The sequence below is a fragment of the Nerophis ophidion genome, linkage group LG27, assembly GCF_033978795.1.
Source record: "Nerophis ophidion isolate RoL-2023_Sa linkage group LG27, RoL_Noph_v1.0, whole genome shotgun sequence".
NCBI lineage: Eukaryota > Metazoa > Chordata > Actinopteri > Syngnathiformes > Syngnathidae > Nerophis > Nerophis ophidion.
In genome coordinates this window covers 31,679,518-31,700,337 of record NC_084637.1, presented here as the reverse complement: position 1 = coordinate 31,700,337, position 20,820 = coordinate 31,679,518, and the positions used below count along the sequence as shown (strand labels likewise).

Sequence of the window (20,820 nt, the reverse complement as noted above, 5' to 3'; positions counted from 1 at the left end):
TCGGGATCTTTCTGTGTGGAGTTTGCATGTTATCCCCGTGTCTTCGTGGGTTCCCTTCGGGTACTCCGGCTTCCTCCCACTTCCAAAGACATGCACCTGGGGATAGGCCCCTCCCACCTCCAAAGACATGCACCTGGGGATAGGTTGATTGGCAACACTAAATGGTCCCTAGTGTGTGAATGTGAGTGGGAATGTTGTCTGTGTTGGCCCTGTGATGAGAAGGTGACTTGTCCAGGGTGTACACTGCCTTCCGCCCGATGCTGGCATCAAAATTCTAAAGTTAATGATTATTAGCAAAAAAAATGTTTATCAGTTTGAACATCAAATATGTTGTCTTTGTAGCATATTCAACTGAATATGGGTTGAAACTAGGGATGCACAGATTAATCGGTAACCGAATATATTCGGCCGAATATGGCAAAAAAAGCCACGTTCGGCCTTCGGTGGAATGAGTTAAAAACAAGGCCGAATAGTGGCGTGTGACGCAATTTTTTGACGCGGTGACGTTGGGATATGTTGTGTACCTGTATAAGTGTATGAGGTTACAAGCACACACTTATTGAGATTTAGTGGGGCCTCTGTTTACATTATTAGCCTGTTGTGTAGGCTACCTGTATAAGTGTATGAGGTTACAAGCACACACTTAATTGAGATTTAGTGGGGCCTCTGTTTACATTATTAGCATATCTACTGTGGCTAAGCAGACTTTTGCCAAAGGGACAATAATTCATTTATTGTGGGTTTATCCACTTTAATGCACTTTATTTTTTTTTTGGAATGCATGTTTTGTTTGAAGGCCTAATATAAATGAAAAACTTTGTGCTTTTTTTGAAAAGCAAAGACTACTGGAATATTAAAAAAATGTCGATATTCAATAAAAAAGTACTTCATTTGAAAAACATATGTAAATATTTATTTTAGGCTATTTATGCAATATTAAAATTGTGAAAAACTGCATTCATTATTCGGCTTCGGCCACAAATTTTCATTTCGGTGCATCCCTAGTTGAAACGGATTTGCAAATCATTGTATTCTGCTTATATTTACATCTAACACAATTTCCCAACTTATATAGAAACTGGGTTTGTGCTCTAGATTTTGTGTTCTGGCACCGTGCAATCTTGGATATGACGGAGAAAGGATCTTTTGGCCTTGTTTTTCCACAGAAGTAGTAGCCTGATGAAATTCCGGACACACACAGATGGCACAAAGCTGTCAAACCGAAAGCTGATAGCCAACGATTCAGCGGATTCAGTGAATGACTTTGTTTGGTTAGCTAACTTCGCTAGTTGTCTGTTTTCCCTCAAGCCGAATCGGACAAAGCCTTGACTGGTGGAGAGGCTTCTTACTCTTTCCGGCAGGTACATGTGCAAACATGTGTGCGCTTACACAAAGAAGGAGTGCTGGCTGACGAGTCAAGGTGGTCAGTAATTACAAACAGATGTGAACCGTAAGACGGTTTCATGTCGGTAAAAGCAATCTATGACATACACAACGGAAATCTACAAAAAAGCGGAGCAGATTTTTCCACCTCGACTTTTGCGACAGGAACTCTGCGTAAGGTCATTCCAAAGGAGTGAAAAAAAAAAAACTGATCAAAGGCACAAAGAAAGAATTTCCCAAATGTTCTTCTGGTATCTGTTTCCACAATAATGGATCCCCTTCTGGGCCTCCAGTACCTGCCTGGAATATCGCAGCACACGCTGGTTTGCAATTGACTCTAAAAAGCTGGCAAGAAAAGACTATTTTGACCTGACCAGATGTGCAAGGTTTTTCCCCCCAAAACATGTCAGCTTATAAGGCAGTTTCATGATTTAGTTACAGCCAAACTACAGTTTCCTAACCAGCTTAGTTTTTATTTATAAAGAAAATGCAAAGCAGTTTAGGTTGCATTCCTGTTCACAAGGCTATGTAAATAATTATAGAAACATACGTCAGGCTAATAGTTGTTGTAGGGCCGTAGTGGCTCCATGGTCCTTTTTAAAAAATGTAAAAATATGGGACACAAAATATATTTGTTTTAATGTGGTTTCCATCCATCATCTTCCGCTTATCGGAGGTCGGGTCGCGGGGGCAACAGCCTAAGCAGGGAAACCCAGACTTCCCTCTCTCCCCAGCCACTTCGTCTAGCTCTTCCCGGGGGATCCCGAGGCGTTCCCAGGCCATAGTCTTCCCAACGTGTCCTGGGTCTTCCCCGTGGCCTCCTACCGGTCGGACGTGCCCTAAACACCTCCCTAGGGAGGCGTTCGGGTGGCATCCTGACCAGATGCCCGAACCACCTCATCTGGCTCCTCTCGATGTGAAGGAGCAGCGGCTTTACTTTGAGTTCCTCCCGGATGGCAGAGCTTCTCACCCTATCTCTAAGGGAGAGACCCAAACTCATTTCGGCCGTTTGTACCCGTGATCTTATCCTTTTGGTCATGACCCAAAGCTCATGACCATAGGTGAGGATGGGAACGTAGATCGACCGGTAAATTGAGAGCTTTGCCTTCCGGCTCAGCTCCTTCTTCACCACAACGGATCGGTACAACGTCCGCATTACCATTAATGTGGTTTCTATAGGACAAAAAACATGACACAAACCTTCCCAATTGTTAGAAATCCCACTGTTTGTATTAAACATGCTTCACTGATGAGATTGTTTGTCCTATTAATTTTGGCTGTCCTTGAACTCACCGTAGATTGTAACGTAAGAGTTTGTTTACATGTATGACTTTCTCCGACGCTGCCACAGAAAAGCGTGTTTTATTCCACTCCTTTGTCTCATTTTGTCCAGCAAACGTTTTATGCTGTGCATGAATGCACAAATGTGAGCTTTGTTAATGTTATTGACTTGTGTGCAGCATGAATGCACAAATGTGAGCTTAGTTGATGTTATTGACTTGTGTGGAGTGCTAATCAGGCGTATTTGGTCAGTGCATGACTGCAAGCTAACCGATGCTAACATGCTATTAAGGCTAGCTGTGTGTACATATTCCATCACTATGCCTCGTTTGTAGGTACATTTGATCTCATTTAATTTACTGAAGTTATGTCATCTGTGTATTTAATTCATATTTGCATGTCTCATGACACATTATCTGTATGTAATGTTGGCTGCATTTCTGATAGTTGTTTGTGTGCCATGTTGTTCCAGACCACAGTAAATTTTACCCAGCTTGCCAAAGAACGTTTTTTAAATGTTTTCCAATGTGTAGAATAAATATTACATTTCAACATTTCTGTCAACATAGATTTGCGCCAGCCTGCGACAGTCATTTTGATAGTAGGCTATTATTTCTGATATAAACACTTATATTATGTGTTGCATTCATTATAAAACTTTTATAAGGCGTTTAATTTTATCAATATATTCAAGGTTTTTCTTTTCAGCTTTAAAACGTATTGGGAAAACAATTCTTAAATAAAAAAATTTGTGAAAAAACCTGAAATGTCAACTTTAGGTCACATACCCAGGTCTAAGTTTGTCATACCCACCGCTTGTCCTTCCCAATCTTACCCATAACCCTTTTTGGATCGAGTATGTTGAAAATGTGATTTACTGTATTAGAACAGTAAATTAAAAAAAATGGGACCTGCCATTATTGTATTGGTTGTCACCTTTTTTTTTCTCTGAGTAAAGATGGAAATGGTAATAGCATCGTTTTCAAACCTCCTTATTTTCAAATGTTTTAATTTTATTTTGTATTGGCCAATACAGATATTGATCCGATACGATATCAGCAGGAATAGTACACACTTATTATGTAGTGTGGAATGCTTAGAAAAAGTTTGAACAAGTGAACAAGCGGGTCAAACTCGTTTCGCAAAATATTATTTTTATTAGCATATGCCTAAAATATCCACCGGGTCAAACTCGTCACGTCACGAGTGACACTTCACCTGTCATCATTTTCAAAATGGAGGAGGCTGATTTCAATCATTTGAAATCGCATAAAGGGAAGAAGATTAAGAGCTATTCAGTAAAATTTAAGGTCCAAGCTATTGAATATGCTAAAAAGAACAGTAAGCAGCTATGTTTTATTAATATACCGTAGCTGCGTGTGTCAAATATGAGTCATTAAATGACTCCCGCCTCCTGGTGGTGGAGGGCGCTAGTGATCCTTCTTGCGACTACTCGGCTGCAGAAGAAGGGACAACAAGCAGCGATCGTTTATTTTTTCCTCTCGCTTGCACTTTTAACATGGAGGATTACATATCTAAAATAAAACAGTTTTTTTAAACTGGACTTTCAATCGAAGCAGGATGTAATACAGGAAGATCTCCATCGAGACAGAGGGACTTTTAAAACTGAAGAAAGATAAGGAAGACTTCTATAAACAAGTTATCGATGCTTTTGATCAGAAGGAGCTGCGCATGGACTTCATTTATAAGTAAAGGTAAGACCATAATAACGTTTTTTTTTATTAAATGTGCTTTTCATGATGGTATCCTTACATCACACTCAAATTTATAAGCGCAGGCCTAAATTTACCGCATGCCTTTGGTAAACGCCGGAGTGAGAAGAGGTTTTAAATTAATTAGCGCCCTGGTGGCAATTCAAGAAAATATGGTATATATATAAAATTAAAAAAACCACTAACCTATTTATTATCAACCATCCGGATTGGACTAATGCTGTCCTTAACTAAGCTGAAGTTAAGTGGTAATTGAATCTGAAAAATTAATTAAAATGTTGATTATGGTTTTTGTCACGATCATAAAAATATAGTAATTGGGAAGAAAAAAAAAAGATTAATAGGCATGCAAACTCCGGAGCAGAATATCAGTGAAATTGACATAGTTGTGAGTAAAATGTTATTGTGAAAATAATGCGTCCGATACCGCTTATTTATCCCTGACACACTTAAACACCCAGTCCTGAACTAAACAATATGGAGATGGCCACTTGAAACTACGAAGCTAAAGCTCACAAGAACAATCCATACACCCACAACACATCTCATCGACTTGTGTTGTTGTGAACGACATCATCGATATGTACCAACAGTGGTCACACTTGTAAGGTTTCTCTTTTTTCACAGCCTCAAATAGTCTCCTTACTCGCCAATCCGAGCACAACAGCACACTTCCTTCCTTCACGATAATAACGCGATGTGCCATCCCTGGTCTGACCGCGCTAACAAAATAAAGGTTTCAAAAAAGTTCCTTACACAAGAATAATTAACTTGCACAATTATCATGCTTTGACCTAAAATACTGGTCAAAATTGTCCAAAAATATATTGCATCAATAAATGTGATGTTTCTTTTTAAATTACTAACATTTTATTATTTATATTGGGGCGGTATAGCTCGGTTGGTAGAGAACTTGAGGGTTTGCAGGTTCGATTCCCGCTTCCGCCATCCTAGTCACTGCCGTTGTGTCCTTGGGCAAGACACTTTACCCACCTGCTCCCAGTGCCACCCACACTGGTTTAAACATAACTTAGATATTGGGTTTCACTATGTAAAGCGCTTTGAGTCACTAGAGAAAAGCGCTATATAAATACAATTCACTTAAATGATAAATGGGTTGTACTTGTATAGCGCTTTTCTACCTTCAAGGTACTCAAAGCGCTTTGACACTACTTCCACATTCACACACACATTCACACACTGATGGAGGGAGCTGCCATGCAAGGCGCTAACCAGCACCCATCAGGAGCAAGGGTGAAGTGTCTTGCTCAGGACACAACGGACGTGACGAGGTTGGTACTAGGTGGGATTTGAACCAGGGACCCTCGGGTTGCGCACGGCCACTCTCCCACTGCGCCACGCCGTCTATCTATTTTGATATTGTTTTTATATTTATTTATTTTTTGGTTTTGTATTCAGTCATTGGCGGAGCTATGGATACTATTTGAATATTGTTTTTAATATTCTTGTGCAACACTTTGGAAACATTGATGTTGTTTAAATGTGCTTTACAAATAAAGTGGATGTAATCGCAAAATTATGTTAACTTAAATATCGTTTAATTGTGCAAAAATATAGTATCAAACATTCAAACCATTTTTAAATAAAAATACTAATAGTTATTTCACAACAAGTTATCCATGAAATTGTGCAATGTTAAAGTAGGAATAGATTTCATGGTAAAATTGTGAAATGTACTGTGGTTTTTACAACCTTTTTCTCTAAATGTAAAAAACAGTACTTTTTTTTACTGTAATAGTGAAGTGAAGTGAATTATATTTATATAGCGCTTTTCTCTAGTGACTCAAAGCGCTTTACATAGTGAAACCCAATATCCAAGTTACATTTAAACCAGTGTGGGTGGCACTGGGAGTGTCTTGCTCAAGGACACAACGGCATTGACTAGGATGGCGGAAACGGGAATCGAACCTGCAACCCTCAAGTTGCTGGCACGGCCACTCTACCAACCGAGCTAAACCGCCCCGTAATAAATGTTGGTGCAGGCATTTACAGTAATACACCGAAACATCTGCGGTTGTTGATTTGCGTTTTGAAAAAAATGGCAGCTCAGGTGCCAAAATGTTACTGTAAAATTGCATTTTTATCTATTTACAGTAAAAAAAAAACTAATGTCACTATAACATTTTATTTGACACAAAAGCACACACTATGGTGGTAAAATAAGTGTAAAAGGTGTATAACAGAAATAAAACATAAAAACTTAATTTTATTGTTTTAATATTGCTATTGTTTGAATGTATTGTTACTACTATTATTATTGTTATTTTACTTTTTGTGATGTATTTGTTACTAATGCATGTCCTTTTTTAAACTATTTAAAGTTTAGTTTTTGTGACACGATACATAGTCATGTTTTCAAAATAATGAATTATCATTTTATAAATCGTGATACAATTTCCATCACAATAATTGTGATTTTTACTTTTGCCATAATCGTCCAGCACAAGAAGTAATTTTTTTTCAGCAACACCCAAATAGTCATAATATTTCATTAGGTTTTCATTAGAATAACTTGCTCATGATGCAGTACGTTGAATGTTGTGGACATGTTTGTTACTGGAGGGGACTTTATTGTACTCTTCTGCCTTGAAAACCTTGTATCCAAAAGTAATATGCACCTATAATTAATTATTACTTCTTTAATGGACACACGTGGTGTTTAAGACTGGAATTTTGTTCAATTAAGGACACTTATGTATCTCTAGCTTGAGTGCTTAGCTGCTTGCTCTTAGTAGCCTATGGCCTAAAATAGATGGATAAAATAGATCGGAGCGTTGATATCGGTAATTTTAGATGCAAGCCAGTATCATTGGCCTTGTGGTTAGAGTGTCCGCCCTGAGATCAGTAGGTCGTGAGTTTTATCCCAAGACTATAAAAATGGGATCCATTACCTCCCTGCTTGGTACTCAGCATCAAGGGTTGAAATTGGGGGTTAAATCACCAAAATGATTCCCGGGCGCGGCCACCACTGCTGCTCGCTGCTCCCCTGTCGGGATGGGTCGAATGCAGAGAATAATTTCACCGCCCCTAGTGTGTGAGTGACAATCATTGGCACTTTAACTTATCCATTACTTGAGTTTATTTGCTTATAGCGGACCGATTATAATAGCAAGTCTTAAGAATCTAGTAACATGTTCCGAAGGACATTTAATCCTGGTTAGCCTTAAGTGCTAAAATCTGCTTTGTGCCACCCGATACTGTTTTTGTTTCATCGGTTTAATTTTTAGAAGTGAATAAAACTGATTTAAATTCATTTAAACAAATTGCCTAAACGCCAGGGGTGTAACAGTACACAACAATTTCGGTTCGGTACATACCTCAGTTTAGAGGTCACGGTTCGGTTCATTTTCGGTACAGTAAGAAAACAAAATATACATTTTTTGGTTATTTATTTACCAAATTTGTAAACAGTGGCAAGGGTTAATGTGGTCAACATACCGTATATAAAATAAGAACTAAATAAGATTAGAATCAGAATGGTTTCTTAACAAAACCTTTCTACATATAAAGTGCTTTTTGATTGATTGATTAGGACTTTTACTAGTAGATTGCACGGTACAGTACATATTCTTTACAATTGACCACTAAATGGTAACACCCCAATACGTTTTTCAACTTGTTTAAGTTGGTCCACGGGGTCCATGTTCATCAACACCCCCCAGCCTGGCTAACTTGGCAGTAAGAAGATAAATGGGCTTATTGTTCTTCCACCATAGAAGTGAGTCAAATCTAGTTTTTAATGCAATATAGTGGTGACACTTCAAAGGAGTTAGCATGTTTGATGTGTTGGCAGAAGCATACCCCACTGCTGCTCAACAATGTCGGCAAACATCCGTCCTCCATTGTATCGCACCGCACATCCAACTTGTTCCCAAACGGTAGATCTTAATGAGGCAGGAGGGTCTTCCAGCTCTGGCTTTTGCATGTTGTCCTAGCCCGGTCGATGCTAGCCTGCCGTGGGTTGTGCCTCGCTCTGCATTATATACACAACCTGCGGTGCGCTACCTAATATGTCCGTGTAGAAACTCAATCGGTACACCTCCGAGCCGAACCAAAACCCCCGTACCGAAACGGTTCAATACAAATACAAGTACCGTTACACCCCTACTAAACACACAATCATACAAAAAGTACAGTACATATTCTTTACAATTGACCACTAAATGGTAACACCCCAATAACTTTTTCAACTTGTTTAAGTTGGTCCACGGGGTCCATGTTCATCGACACCCCCCAGCCTGGCTAACTTGGCAGTAAGAAGATAAATGGGCTTATTGTTCTTCCACCATAGAAGTGAGTCAAAATCTAGTTTTTAATGCAATACAGCAACCCCGAACGGGACAAGCGGTAGAAAATGGATGGATGGATGGTCCTAGATCTGCTGCTATAAAAACATTTGTTATTGCTTCAGCCCTGCCTGACTCGCCGAGGAGAGGCTGCTTGGATGCGGTGGTGACACTTCAAAGGAGTTAGCATGTTTGATGTGTTGGCAGAAGCATACCCTACTGCTGCTCAACAATGTCGGCAAACATCCGTCCTCCATTGTTATATCGCACCGCACATCCAAAGTGTTCCCAAACGGTAGATCTTAATGAGGCAGGAGGGTCTTCCAGCTCTGGCTTTTGCATGTTGTCCTAGCCCGGTCGATGCTAGCCTGCCGTGGGTTTTGCCTCGCTCTGCATTATATACACAACCTGCGGTGCGCTACCTAATATGTCCGTGGAGAAACTCAATCGGTACACCTCCGAGCCGAACCAAAACCCCCGTACCGAAACGGTTCAATACAAATACAAGTACCGTTACACCCCTACTAAACACACAATCATACAAAAAGTACAGTACATATTCTTTACAATTGACCACTAAATGGTAACACCCCAATAGGTTTTTCAACTTGTTTAAGTTGGTCCACGGTGTCCATGTTCATCGACACCCCCCAGCCTGGCTAACTTGGCAGTAAGAAGATAAATGGGCTTATTGTTCTTCCACCATAGAAGTGAGTCAAAATCTCCTCCGAGCCGAACCAAAACTCCCGTACCGAAATGGTTCAATACAAATACAAGTACCGTTACACCCCTACTAAACACACATACACAATCATACAAAAAAACGATTTTAATGCCACCAAGCACCAAGACCGGAGGTATTGTCTTGATCTGTACTTATAAGGTGAGTTTGTTAGCAGGGTCATGCTAAACCAACACAATAATTTCCATGAAATAGAGCTTAAGAAATGTACAGAGAAAGAACCTATTACAAATCAAGATATGTTTTTAGCACTGAACTGTGCTGAATTGTGGACACATTATTTTTATTACACCATCACACACACACACACACACACACACACACACACTCCCTCTGATAGAATGAATACATTGCATTCAATAGTATTGAATACATCCTGCTCCAGGCACAGATGACAATACTGATGTCTGTCACTTATGGAACAATTGAGTGGATTTGTGTGTGCGTGTGGTGTTTATGAAGGGTTACTGTATATACGGTGTGTCACTACCAATAAGTCAAGGACAGTGGTGTGCTATTTAGGACATACTGATTCAATTTGGTCCGAACGAGAGACCCTCGGATCGAGAATAATGTATGCAGGGCATCATAGCAACAAGTGCCCACCGCCTGTGTGTGGCAGATGTGTTGCCATAGCAATATTTCTTTCCCTCCCTGGCCGTTTAGACCGTCTCTGCATTGCCACGGAAACAAGCATATTCTTTCGTCCCTTTTGTCTGAAAATAGAACATGCAATTATATGCTCTTCATATGCCCGAGCGGCATTAGTCACCTGACTGGGACCATTTAGTCAACACTGCACTTTTTCCACTTGGCCGACTGTCAGCGGCCTGTGCAAAACAGGAACGAGTGCTGAAAAGCAACCTAAATTGTGATAAACAGACACGTTCAGGGTGGCTCTGACGCTTAGCAACCTTGTGTTTGGGAGGGCAACACTGGGACTGGATAGATGGAGACATTTTGGTGAGCATCGAGATGATATAAGTATGGTTCTCTATCTAAATACAGACATATGGAGGGTCAGTGTCACGGTTACTTACGCAGGGTTGACAGTTGGCGTGATCCCAGGATGCAGGTGGAAGGTTGGTTTATTTGGTACAAAGACAGGGAAGCACCGGCGTGGCTGCAGCAGTAGACCACGGTTTAGCAAAACTGTGACAAAAGAAGAAGGCAAAGCATAGCAAGGTCAGGCAAGTTAAGGTAGACAAACATGCAAGAAGGCACAACAAGATCAATGGAACGAGCAAGAAAGGCGACACTGGCAGATAAACCATCCTGACTGCCAGTCAGAGACAGGTGAACCTGCTAATTGTCAACCAGAAATAGGTGAGGAGATCAGACAAGTAACATCAAAGAAAGATAGACCAAAAACAGGAACCAAAATAAGAGGACTGGACAGGAAGAACGACCAAACACAGGAAAAATAACAAACGTACAAAAGAGGATCGTGAAAATCAGGGTCTTGTAGCTTTTTCTGACTGTAGCATTGCGATTTAGGAACCCCTCTATTCGCAAACTTTTAAGTTTAGGATTTTCAAAACTATGCCTCTGTGTGGAAGCTTTACAGCAAGGTTAAGATTTTAGTTTTTATTGTATCAACTTGGTGTTTGGGAACGCCAAAGGGAATTTTGCGCGTGAGGACATATTGACAGTTTAGATTGCCGATGATAATGAAGATTGTTGATCCATTACCCTTTGTTCGATATTATATACACACATATATACATATATATATATATATGCCCTGCGATGAGGTAGCGACTTGTCCAGGGTGTACGCCGCCTTCCGCCCGATTGTAGCTGAGATAGGCACCAGCGCCCCCTGCGACCCCAAAGGGAATAGAAAGAGCTGCAGACAGCCAAATTTTAGAACTGTCTGTATTACTTTATTTATAATAAATACAACTATTATCATCATTTACTCTAATATATACACACACAAATATACATATACTGTGTATATATATATATATATATATATATATATATATATATATATATATATATATATATATATATATATATATATACATATATGTACATACATACACACATATACATATATATGTATATATACATATATACATACATATACACACATACATATACACATAAATATATATACTATTATTGTCATTTACTCTAATATATACACATATATACACACACAAATATACATATATATATATATACATATATATATATATATATATACATATATATTTATACATACATACAAATACACATATATATGCATATATACATACATACATACATATATACACATACATATACACATATATATACATACATATACACAAAAATATACATATACACATACATACATACGTATGCATACATATATACATACTTATACATACATATAAGCATACATATACATGTATGCATCCATATTTATATATGCATACATATATACAGTACATAAACATACATGTATATACAAAGTTTCTCCTTAATGTAATTAAATGTGGCAGAATGCCTATTTCACTAAAATTAGGACTTTTGTCAAGGCGAGACACAATTAGTCATGTTTACATTGTTTCTTCTTAAAAAACTCTGCTTTACTATACAAACTTTTTGATATACAAACCATGTTCAACGGCCAATTAAGTCTATTGATTGAGGTCCCACTGTACTTGCTTTCTTTTTCCTCCCTTTGTCATCTTGCTTTTCATTTGTATTGTCCATCCATCCATCCATTTTCTACGCTATTAATATTATTATGGCTTTTAGGCGTGACTGTAGTTTTACTTGAAGTATTTCAGTGCAGTGCCAACACTCTTGCTTTTGGACCCTACTCAATGTGCAGTGAAGTCACAAGTGCTCTCACAAGTGCTTCCAAAAAAAAGTGACTCACAAAAGCACACACGCAAACGCACACACACACACACACACACACACACACACACACACACACACACACACACACACACACACACACACACACACACATTTAGCCTTTGTGCCAGTTTATGACTGACTATATGCACTTACTCTTAGGATCCTAAAGGGACCCGCCCATAAAAGTGTTAGAGGTCAGCAATAAATGTAATCTTTATTACATGTGTGAGGAACACATGCAATGCCCCTTCTAGGCCGTAGGGTTGGAAAGGGTAACAGTTGGAAAAGGTAAATACAAGGGCCTCTCCTCGGACTAACTGGTTTCTGCACAGCAGGATTCCTGATAGGGATGGATGTTTGTGTTGTCACCGGTCAACCTCGGAGAACTATGGTTTGCTAACATACTAATTGGTAGGGGTGTAACGGTACGTGTATTTGTATTGAACCATTTCGGTACGGGGGTTTCGGTTCGGTACGGGGGTGTACCGAACGAGTTTCAAAGCTAAAGTCTTAACAAGCTGCTTTGCTTCTTCTGCCTCTGTCTCAGCACCCAGCATTGTCCCACCCACACAACCATCTGATTGGTTACATATATATCGGTAACAGCCAATCAGCAGTGCGTATTCAGAGCGCATGTAGTAAATGCTTCAGCGTCGAGCAGATAAGCATAAGGCAGCGTACTCTCCTCAAATGATAATAAACACCTCCAAGTCAACTACTACTAACATTACTATGAACCCGTTGACTTTCTAGAAACTTAAACTGCAGCTCAGCTCGCTCGCAGTTCTGGCTTGAGGTGAAGGCTAATTAGCTTTTAGCATAACGTTAGCTCATTTTGCGGTGTGTGTGTTTTACATATACACATAAATATATATACTATTATTGTCATTTACTCTAATATATACACATATATACACACACACAAATATACATATATATATTTGTATATGTATATACATATATACATACATATAAATACACATATATATGCATATATACACACATACAAATATACATACATATGTATATATACATATATACATACATACATACATACATACATATGTATATATACATATATACATACATACATACATACATACATATGTATATATACATATATACATACATACATACATATGTATATATACATATATACATACATACATACATATGTATATATACATATATACATACATACATATATACATACATACATACATACATATACATATATACATATATATACATATATACATACATACATACATATGTATATATACATACATACATACATACATATGTATATATACATATATACATACATATGTATATATACATATATACATACATATGTATATATACATATATACATACATACATACATACATACATACATACATACATACATACACATATACACATATATACATACGTATGCATACATATATACATACATATGTATACGTATGTATATATGTATGTATACGTATGTATATATGTATATATACGTATGTATATATGTATATATACATATGTATGTATACGTATGTATATATGTATGTATACGTATATACATACGTATACATACATATGTATATATACATATATACATACGTATACATACATATGTATATATACATATATACATACGTATGCATACATATATACATACGTATACATACATATATACATATGTATACATACATACGTATACATACATATAAACATACGTATACTTACATATAAACATACATATACATATATGCATACATACGTATACATACATATAAACATACGTATACATACATACGTATACATACATATAAACATACGTATACTTACATATAAACATACATATACATGTATGCATACATATTTATATATGCATACATATATACAGTACATAAACATACATGTATATACAAGGTTTCTCCTTAATGTAATTGAATGTGGCAGAACGCTTATTTAAAATTAGGACTTTTGTCAAGGCGAGACACAATTAGTCATGTTTACATTGTTCTTTCTAGAAACTTAAACTGCAGCTCAGCTCGCTCGCAGTTCTGGCTTGAGGTGAAGGCTAATTAGCTTTTAGCATAACGTTAGCTCATTTTGCGGTGTGTGTTTTACAGACAGAAAAGTTTTGAATGGCAGGGTCCCTGCTACCACATGTTGATAAAAATATAACATTTACATAATAAAAATCAACTTAAAATTAAGCACGATGAGTTGACTTGAAACTGTTTAATGTTGCACTTTTTATATGTAGAAGAAAAGTTTTGTAATTTTATTTAATCTGAGCAACATTTTGAGGCAGTTTAGTGTTGATTAACGTGGGCAGAATTATTAGTGTTCCCAATGTTAAAAGGATGAAGCCATTGTTTACAAATTTGGTAGATAAATGACCCCAAAATTTATATATTGTTTTCTTACTGCAGTGGTTCTCAAATGGGGGAACGCGTACCCCTGGGGGTAATTGAAGGTATGCCAAGGGGTACGTGAGATTTTTTTTTTAATATATTCTAAAAATACCAACAATTAAGAAATCCTTTACAAATATATTTATTGAATAATACTTCAACAAAATATGAATGTAAGTTCATAAACAATGAAAAGAAATGCAACAATACAATATTCAGTGTTGACAGCTAGATTTTTTGTGGACATGTTCCATAAATATTGATGTTAAAGATTTCTTTTTTTGTGAAGAAATGTCGTAGCTGATAGGCACCAGCGACCCCAAAGGGAATAAGCGGTAGAAATGGATGGATGGATGTTTAGAAAGAAGTTGATGCATCCAGATGGATCTCTATTACAATCCCCAAAGAGGGCACTTTAAGTTGATTACTTCTATGTGTAGAAATCCCCCATCCATCCATTTCCTACCGCTTATTCCCTTTTTGGGGTCGCGGGGGGCGCTGGCGCCTATCTCAGCTACAATCGGGCGGAAGGCAGGGTACACCCTGGACAAGTCGCCACCTCATCACAGGGCCAACACAGATAGACAACATTCACACACTAGGGCCAATTTAGTGTTGCCAATCAACCTATCCACAGGTGCATGTCTTTGGAAGTGGGAGGAAGCCGGAGTACCCGGAGGGAACCCACGCATTCACGGGGAGAACATGCAAACTCCACACAGAAAGATCCCGAGCCTGGATTTGAACCCAGGACTGCAGGTACTTTGTATTGTGAGGCAGACGCACTAACCCCTCTGCCACCGTGAAGCCCCTGTGTAGAAATCTTTATTTATAATTGAATCACTTGTTTGTTTTCAACAAGTTTTTAGTTGTTTTTATATATTTTTTTCCAAATAGTTCAAGAAAGACCACTACAAATGAGCAATATTTTGCACTGTTATAGAATGTAATAAATCAGAAACTGATGACATAGTGCTGTATATTACTTCTTTATCTATTTTTTCAAACAAAGATGTTGCTCTGATTAGTGGGTACTCGAATTAAACAAAATGTTCAGAGCGGGTACATCACTGAAAAAAGGTTGAGAACCACTGTTGTAGAGGACGTTAAAGGCAGCCTTCAATAATGTCGGTCGGGTGGAAATTGGGAAAAATTCGGGAGAATGGTTGCACCGGTAGATTGTCGGGAGGTGCACTGAAAATCAGGAGTCTCCCAGAAAAATGGTGAGGCTTGACCAGTTTGTTGCTAGGGCGGGAAAACCATTCATAGAAAGTGAATTCATTAAAAAGTGCATGTTAGATTTTTTAAGAAATCTTTTCTTGCGGCCCAGCCTCACCCAGTTTCAGAACCAGTAGTCTAGCGAAAATGAACAGACTTCTAAACCAAGGTACGTACTGAACCGAAATGTTTGTGTACCGTTACACCCCAACTAATTGTTGATCAGACGAAATTTTGCAATTGCTGCTGGACTATGGGAATGTAGAGCTGTGTGCTGGCATCCAAAAACCAAGTCCTTCACTTAGCAGCTGTAAGAACCTAAGCGTCCAAGGGGGACTGCTGTAAGGTTACAGCAGTGTGAGTCATCACATTCGATTCTCTGCAGCAGCCAGGTGTGCTCTGCAGTTTCTTCTTGTCTAAATTGTCTTGAACTGTCTTGTATTTGTGGGAGCACTGAGACTCGGGTGGCTTCCATGAGTCATCCCACTCTCTGATCATAAATTCCTCCGCGTCCACTGAGAGACGTGGTAATGCGGAGGTCGGGAAGAACCACCAATTACTGTAATAATGCCTTATCCAGCTTTGACTTCCAGCCTTCCGTGTGTCTGCATCATCTTTGTTTTGGTTCCAGGTCTAGCAGGCAGTAACCAACGTGACTGATTACCAATGTTTTGTCCCCACGCCGACCTCAGGGTGACTTCACCTGGAACAGCTTGTCCGGCCAGAGTGTACGCTTGAATCCGGTTGCCATTCAGAGCCTATCGGAACTGGAGAGAGCCCGACTCCAGGAAGTGGCCTACGCCCGTTTGCATCAGGACTATGACGTTGGATGTCAGATAACTTTGCCAAAAGGTGAGATCACGTGTTATTCGCCACACTTGGTGGTATTTTTTAAAACTTTTTGGATTTTCCAGTACTCAAATAATCTTACTTTTGAGTTGAATCATATTCAATAACTACACCTAACTTACTGACCAGTGTTGATTTATTTAGAAAACCTGTTTCCATGAGTTGGGAAATTGTGTTAAATGTAAATATAAACAGAATACAATGATTTGCAAATCCTTTTCAACCCATATTCAGTTGAATATGCTACAAACACAACATATTCGATGTTCAAACTCATAAACTGTATTTTTTTTTTGCAAATAATAATTAACTTCGAATTTCATGGCTGCAACACGTGTCAAAGTAGTTGGGAAAGGGCATGTTCACCCCTGTGTTACATCACCTTTTCTTTTAAGAAAACTTTGGGAACTGAAGAAAATAATTGTTGAAGCTTTAAAAGTGGAATTCTGTCCCATTCTTGTTTTATGTAGAGCTTCAGTCGTTCAACAGTCCGGGGTCTCCGCTGTCATATTTTACGCTTCATAATGCGCCACACATTTTCGATGGGACTGCAGGCGAGCCAGGAAAGTACCCGCACTCTTTTACTAAGAAGCCACACTGTTGTAACACGTGGCTTGGCATTGTCTTGCTGAAATAAGCAGGGGCGTCCATGATAACGTTGATTGGATGCCAACATATGGTGTTCCATATGTTGGACCTTTCAGCATTAATGGTGCCTTCACAGATGTGTAAGTTACCCATGCCTTGGGCACTAATGCACCCCCATACCTTTACAGATGCTGGCTTTTGAACTTTGCGCATATAACAATCCGAACGGTTATTTTCCTTTTTGTTCTGGAGGACACCACGTCCTCTGTTTCCAAATATAATTTGAAATGTGGACTCGTCAGACCACAGAACACTTTTCCACTTCGCATCAGTCCATATTAGATGAGCTCGGGCCCAGCCAAGCCGGCAGCGTTTCAGGGTGTTGTTGATAAATGGGTTTGGCTTTGCATAGTAGCGTTTCAACTTGCACTTACAGATGTAGCGACCAACTGTATTTACTGACAGTAGTTTTATGAAGTGTTCCTGAGCCCATGTGGTGATATCCTTTACACACTGATGTTTTTTTATTCAGTACCGCCTGAGGGATCAAAGGTCTGTAATATAATCGCTTACGTGCAGTGATTTGTCCAGATTCTCTGAACCTGTTTACGGACCGTAGACGGTCAAATTCCTAAATTCCTTGCAATAGCTCGTTGAGAAATGTTCTAAAATTGTTCGACAATTTGCTTACAAAGTGGTGACCCTCACCCCATCCTTGTTTGTGAATTACTTAGCATTTCATGGAAGCTGTTTTTATACCCAATCATGGCACCCACCTGTTCCCAATTAGCCTGCACACCTGTGGGATGTTCCAAATAAGTGTTTAATGAGCATTTCTCAACTTTATCAGTATTTATTGCCACCTTTCCCAACTTCTTTGTCACGTGTTGCTGGCATCAAATTCTAAAGTTAATGATTATTTGCAAAAAATCAGTTTGAATATCAAATATGTTGTCTTTGTAGCATATTCAACTGAATATGGGTTGAAAATGATTTGCAAATTATTGCATTCTGTTTATATTTAAATATAACACAATTTCCCAACTCATATGGAAACAGGGTTTATATTATAAGAAATTATGAAGCAGAAAATGTGTTTTTATCAACTGTTTTCCCTCAAACACACATTTTGGCTATACATTGTGGTTAACCCGATTACACAGTAATCGAACAAACTAATCCACAAATCACTGGCTTACTAAAAAAAATTATATTTACATATAACACAATTTCCCAACTCATTTGTATTATAAAAAATTATGTAGCAGAAAATATGTTTTTATCAACTGTTTTCCCTCAGACACACATTTTGGCTATACATTGTAGTTAACCCGATTACTCTGTAATCGAACAAACTAATCCACAAATCACTGGCTTACTAAAAAAAATTATATTTACATATAACACAATTTCCCAACTCATATGGAAAGGGGGGTTGTATTATAAAAAATTATGGAGCAGAAAATGTGTTTTTATCAACGGTTTTCCGTCAAACACACATTTTGGCTATACATTGTGGTCAACCCGATTACGCTGTAATCGAACAAACTAATCCACAAATCACTGGCTTACTAAAATAATGATATTTACATATAACACAATTTCCCAACTCATATGGAAAGGGGGTTTGTATTATAGAAAATTATGGAGCAGAAAATGTGTTTTTATCAACTGTTTTCCCTCAAACACAAATTTTGGCTATACATTGTGGTTAACCAGATTACACTGTAATCGATAAAAACTAATCCACAAATCACTGGCTTATTAAAAAAAATGATATTTAAATATAACACAATTTCCCAACTCATTTGTATTATAAAAAATTATGGAGCAGAAAATGTGTTTTTATCAACTGTTTTCCCTCGAACACACATTTTGGCTATACATTGTGGTCAACCCGATTACACAGTAACTGAACAAACTAATCCACAGATCACTGGCTTACTAAAATAATCGTTAGCTGCAGCGCTAGTCAGTGGATTTAGCTCAGGCTTGCTAAAGGATAGATCTTCACCAACCATGTTTTACGACCTTCTCGTCAGTGTTGCTTAGAACTTCCAGAACCCCTGACATCCGCCATATGAAAGCAAGGAGAGTTACTTTGAAACGTCTACACATCGTTTGCCATTTCAGCTCCGGTGTTTTACATTTTAGTTGACTGGAGAAGAGTTTAGGATGTTTTGCAGAGTGTCACAGGACAGAAAAAAGCAGCAAGAGTTCATCAGACAGGTGGAGTTAATATCGAGTCCAGGAGGTTTTACATATTGGCGGTTTTCCATTTGGCTTTGCAAGTCATCCGTCAAAAATCCAAACCATTTCCTATCCATACTCCCACCCCCACTTTGCTGTCCATGACATCTGCTTTCTCCAGTCTCACACACCAGTTCCTCTCAGCTCTCCTTTTACCTCCAACTTGTTTGCAGGCAGTGGTATCCAAAAAAAAAAACACGGTGAAAGTAAAACAACATGTTGGGGCTTTGCAGCTTTGTCCGTGATTCTTGGACTCCGGTAGAAACTAAAACCGACCCGTGACGCAAGCGGCTAATGCTACTCTGGCCTGTTCAGTGGGAGATGGATGCTTTTCAGGGAGTGACTCATCCAATGCAGGAGAACATCTGGAGTTCAAACTGAGGTTGCTTTATCAGGATGTAGGACGGCACAGTGAACTGACAAAAAAACATAAGACTTGCTTCCACAGGAGAATTCCAAGCCTTGAAACATGCCTCAACCCAGCTTCTGGGTCAATATCAACACATTTGTGTGACATTTATTATGTCTGATAGTCGTTCTACAGATTGTGTAGATCAGGGGTGCCCACACTTTTTCTGCAGGCGAGCTACTTTTCAACTGACCAACTCGAGGGGATCTACCTCATTTATATATATCATTTATATTTATTTATTTATGAAAGAGACATTTTTGTAAACAAGTTAAATGTGTTTAATGATAATACAAGCATGTGTAACACATATAGATGTCTTTCTTTCACAAAGACAAGAATATAAGTTGGTGTATTACCTGATTCTGATGACTTGCATTGATTGGAATCAGACAGTAATGATGATAACGCCCACATTTTCAAATGGAGGAGAAAAAAAGTTGTCCTTTCTGTACAATACCACATGAAAGTGGTTGGTTTTTGGCATCTAATTCATCCAGCTTCCATACACTTTACAAGAAAAACATTGGCGGCAAATTCCGTAGCTTGCTTGATTGACATTCACGGCACCCGAGGGTCTTGTGAGATGACGCTGGCTGCTGCCACTTCATTATTATGAAAAAATGACAGAGAGGAAGGCGAGAAACACTTCTTATTTCAACAGACTTTCGCGCCGTCCCTTCCGTCAAAACTCTAAAGGCCGACTGCACATTTCCTATCTTCACAATAAAAGCCCTGCATCATGCTGCCTGCGCTAACTAAATACAGAGTCTCGGAAA

General features: G+C 38.5%; 1 protein-coding gene and 1 long non-coding RNA gene across 3 annotated transcripts in view; one reads left to right on the top strand and one right to left on the bottom strand.

The window, feature by feature from the left end:
• Positions 1-20,820, bottom strand: part of LOC133544230 (uncharacterized) — a 119,979-nt gene that overhangs the window by 38,036 nt on the left and 61,123 nt on the right. Inside the window, exon 2 of the long non-coding RNA XR_009804609.1 lies at positions 10,487-10,598. This is a non-coding gene — a long non-coding RNA (uncharacterized LOC133544230). The remainder of the gene's footprint in view (positions 1-10,486; positions 10,599-20,820) is intronic.
• The window catches only part of LOC133544229 (rho GTPase-activating protein 6-like), a 124,781-nt gene that overhangs the window by 61,516 nt on the left and 42,445 nt on the right, over positions 1-20,820 (top strand). For both annotated transcript variants that reach the window (XM_061889375.1, XM_061889374.1), the window contains exon 2: positions 16,638-16,797. In XM_061889375.1, coding sequence (XP_061745359.1) covers positions 16,638-16,797 — 160 coding nt within the window. The remainder of the gene's footprint in view (positions 1-16,637; positions 16,798-20,820) is intronic.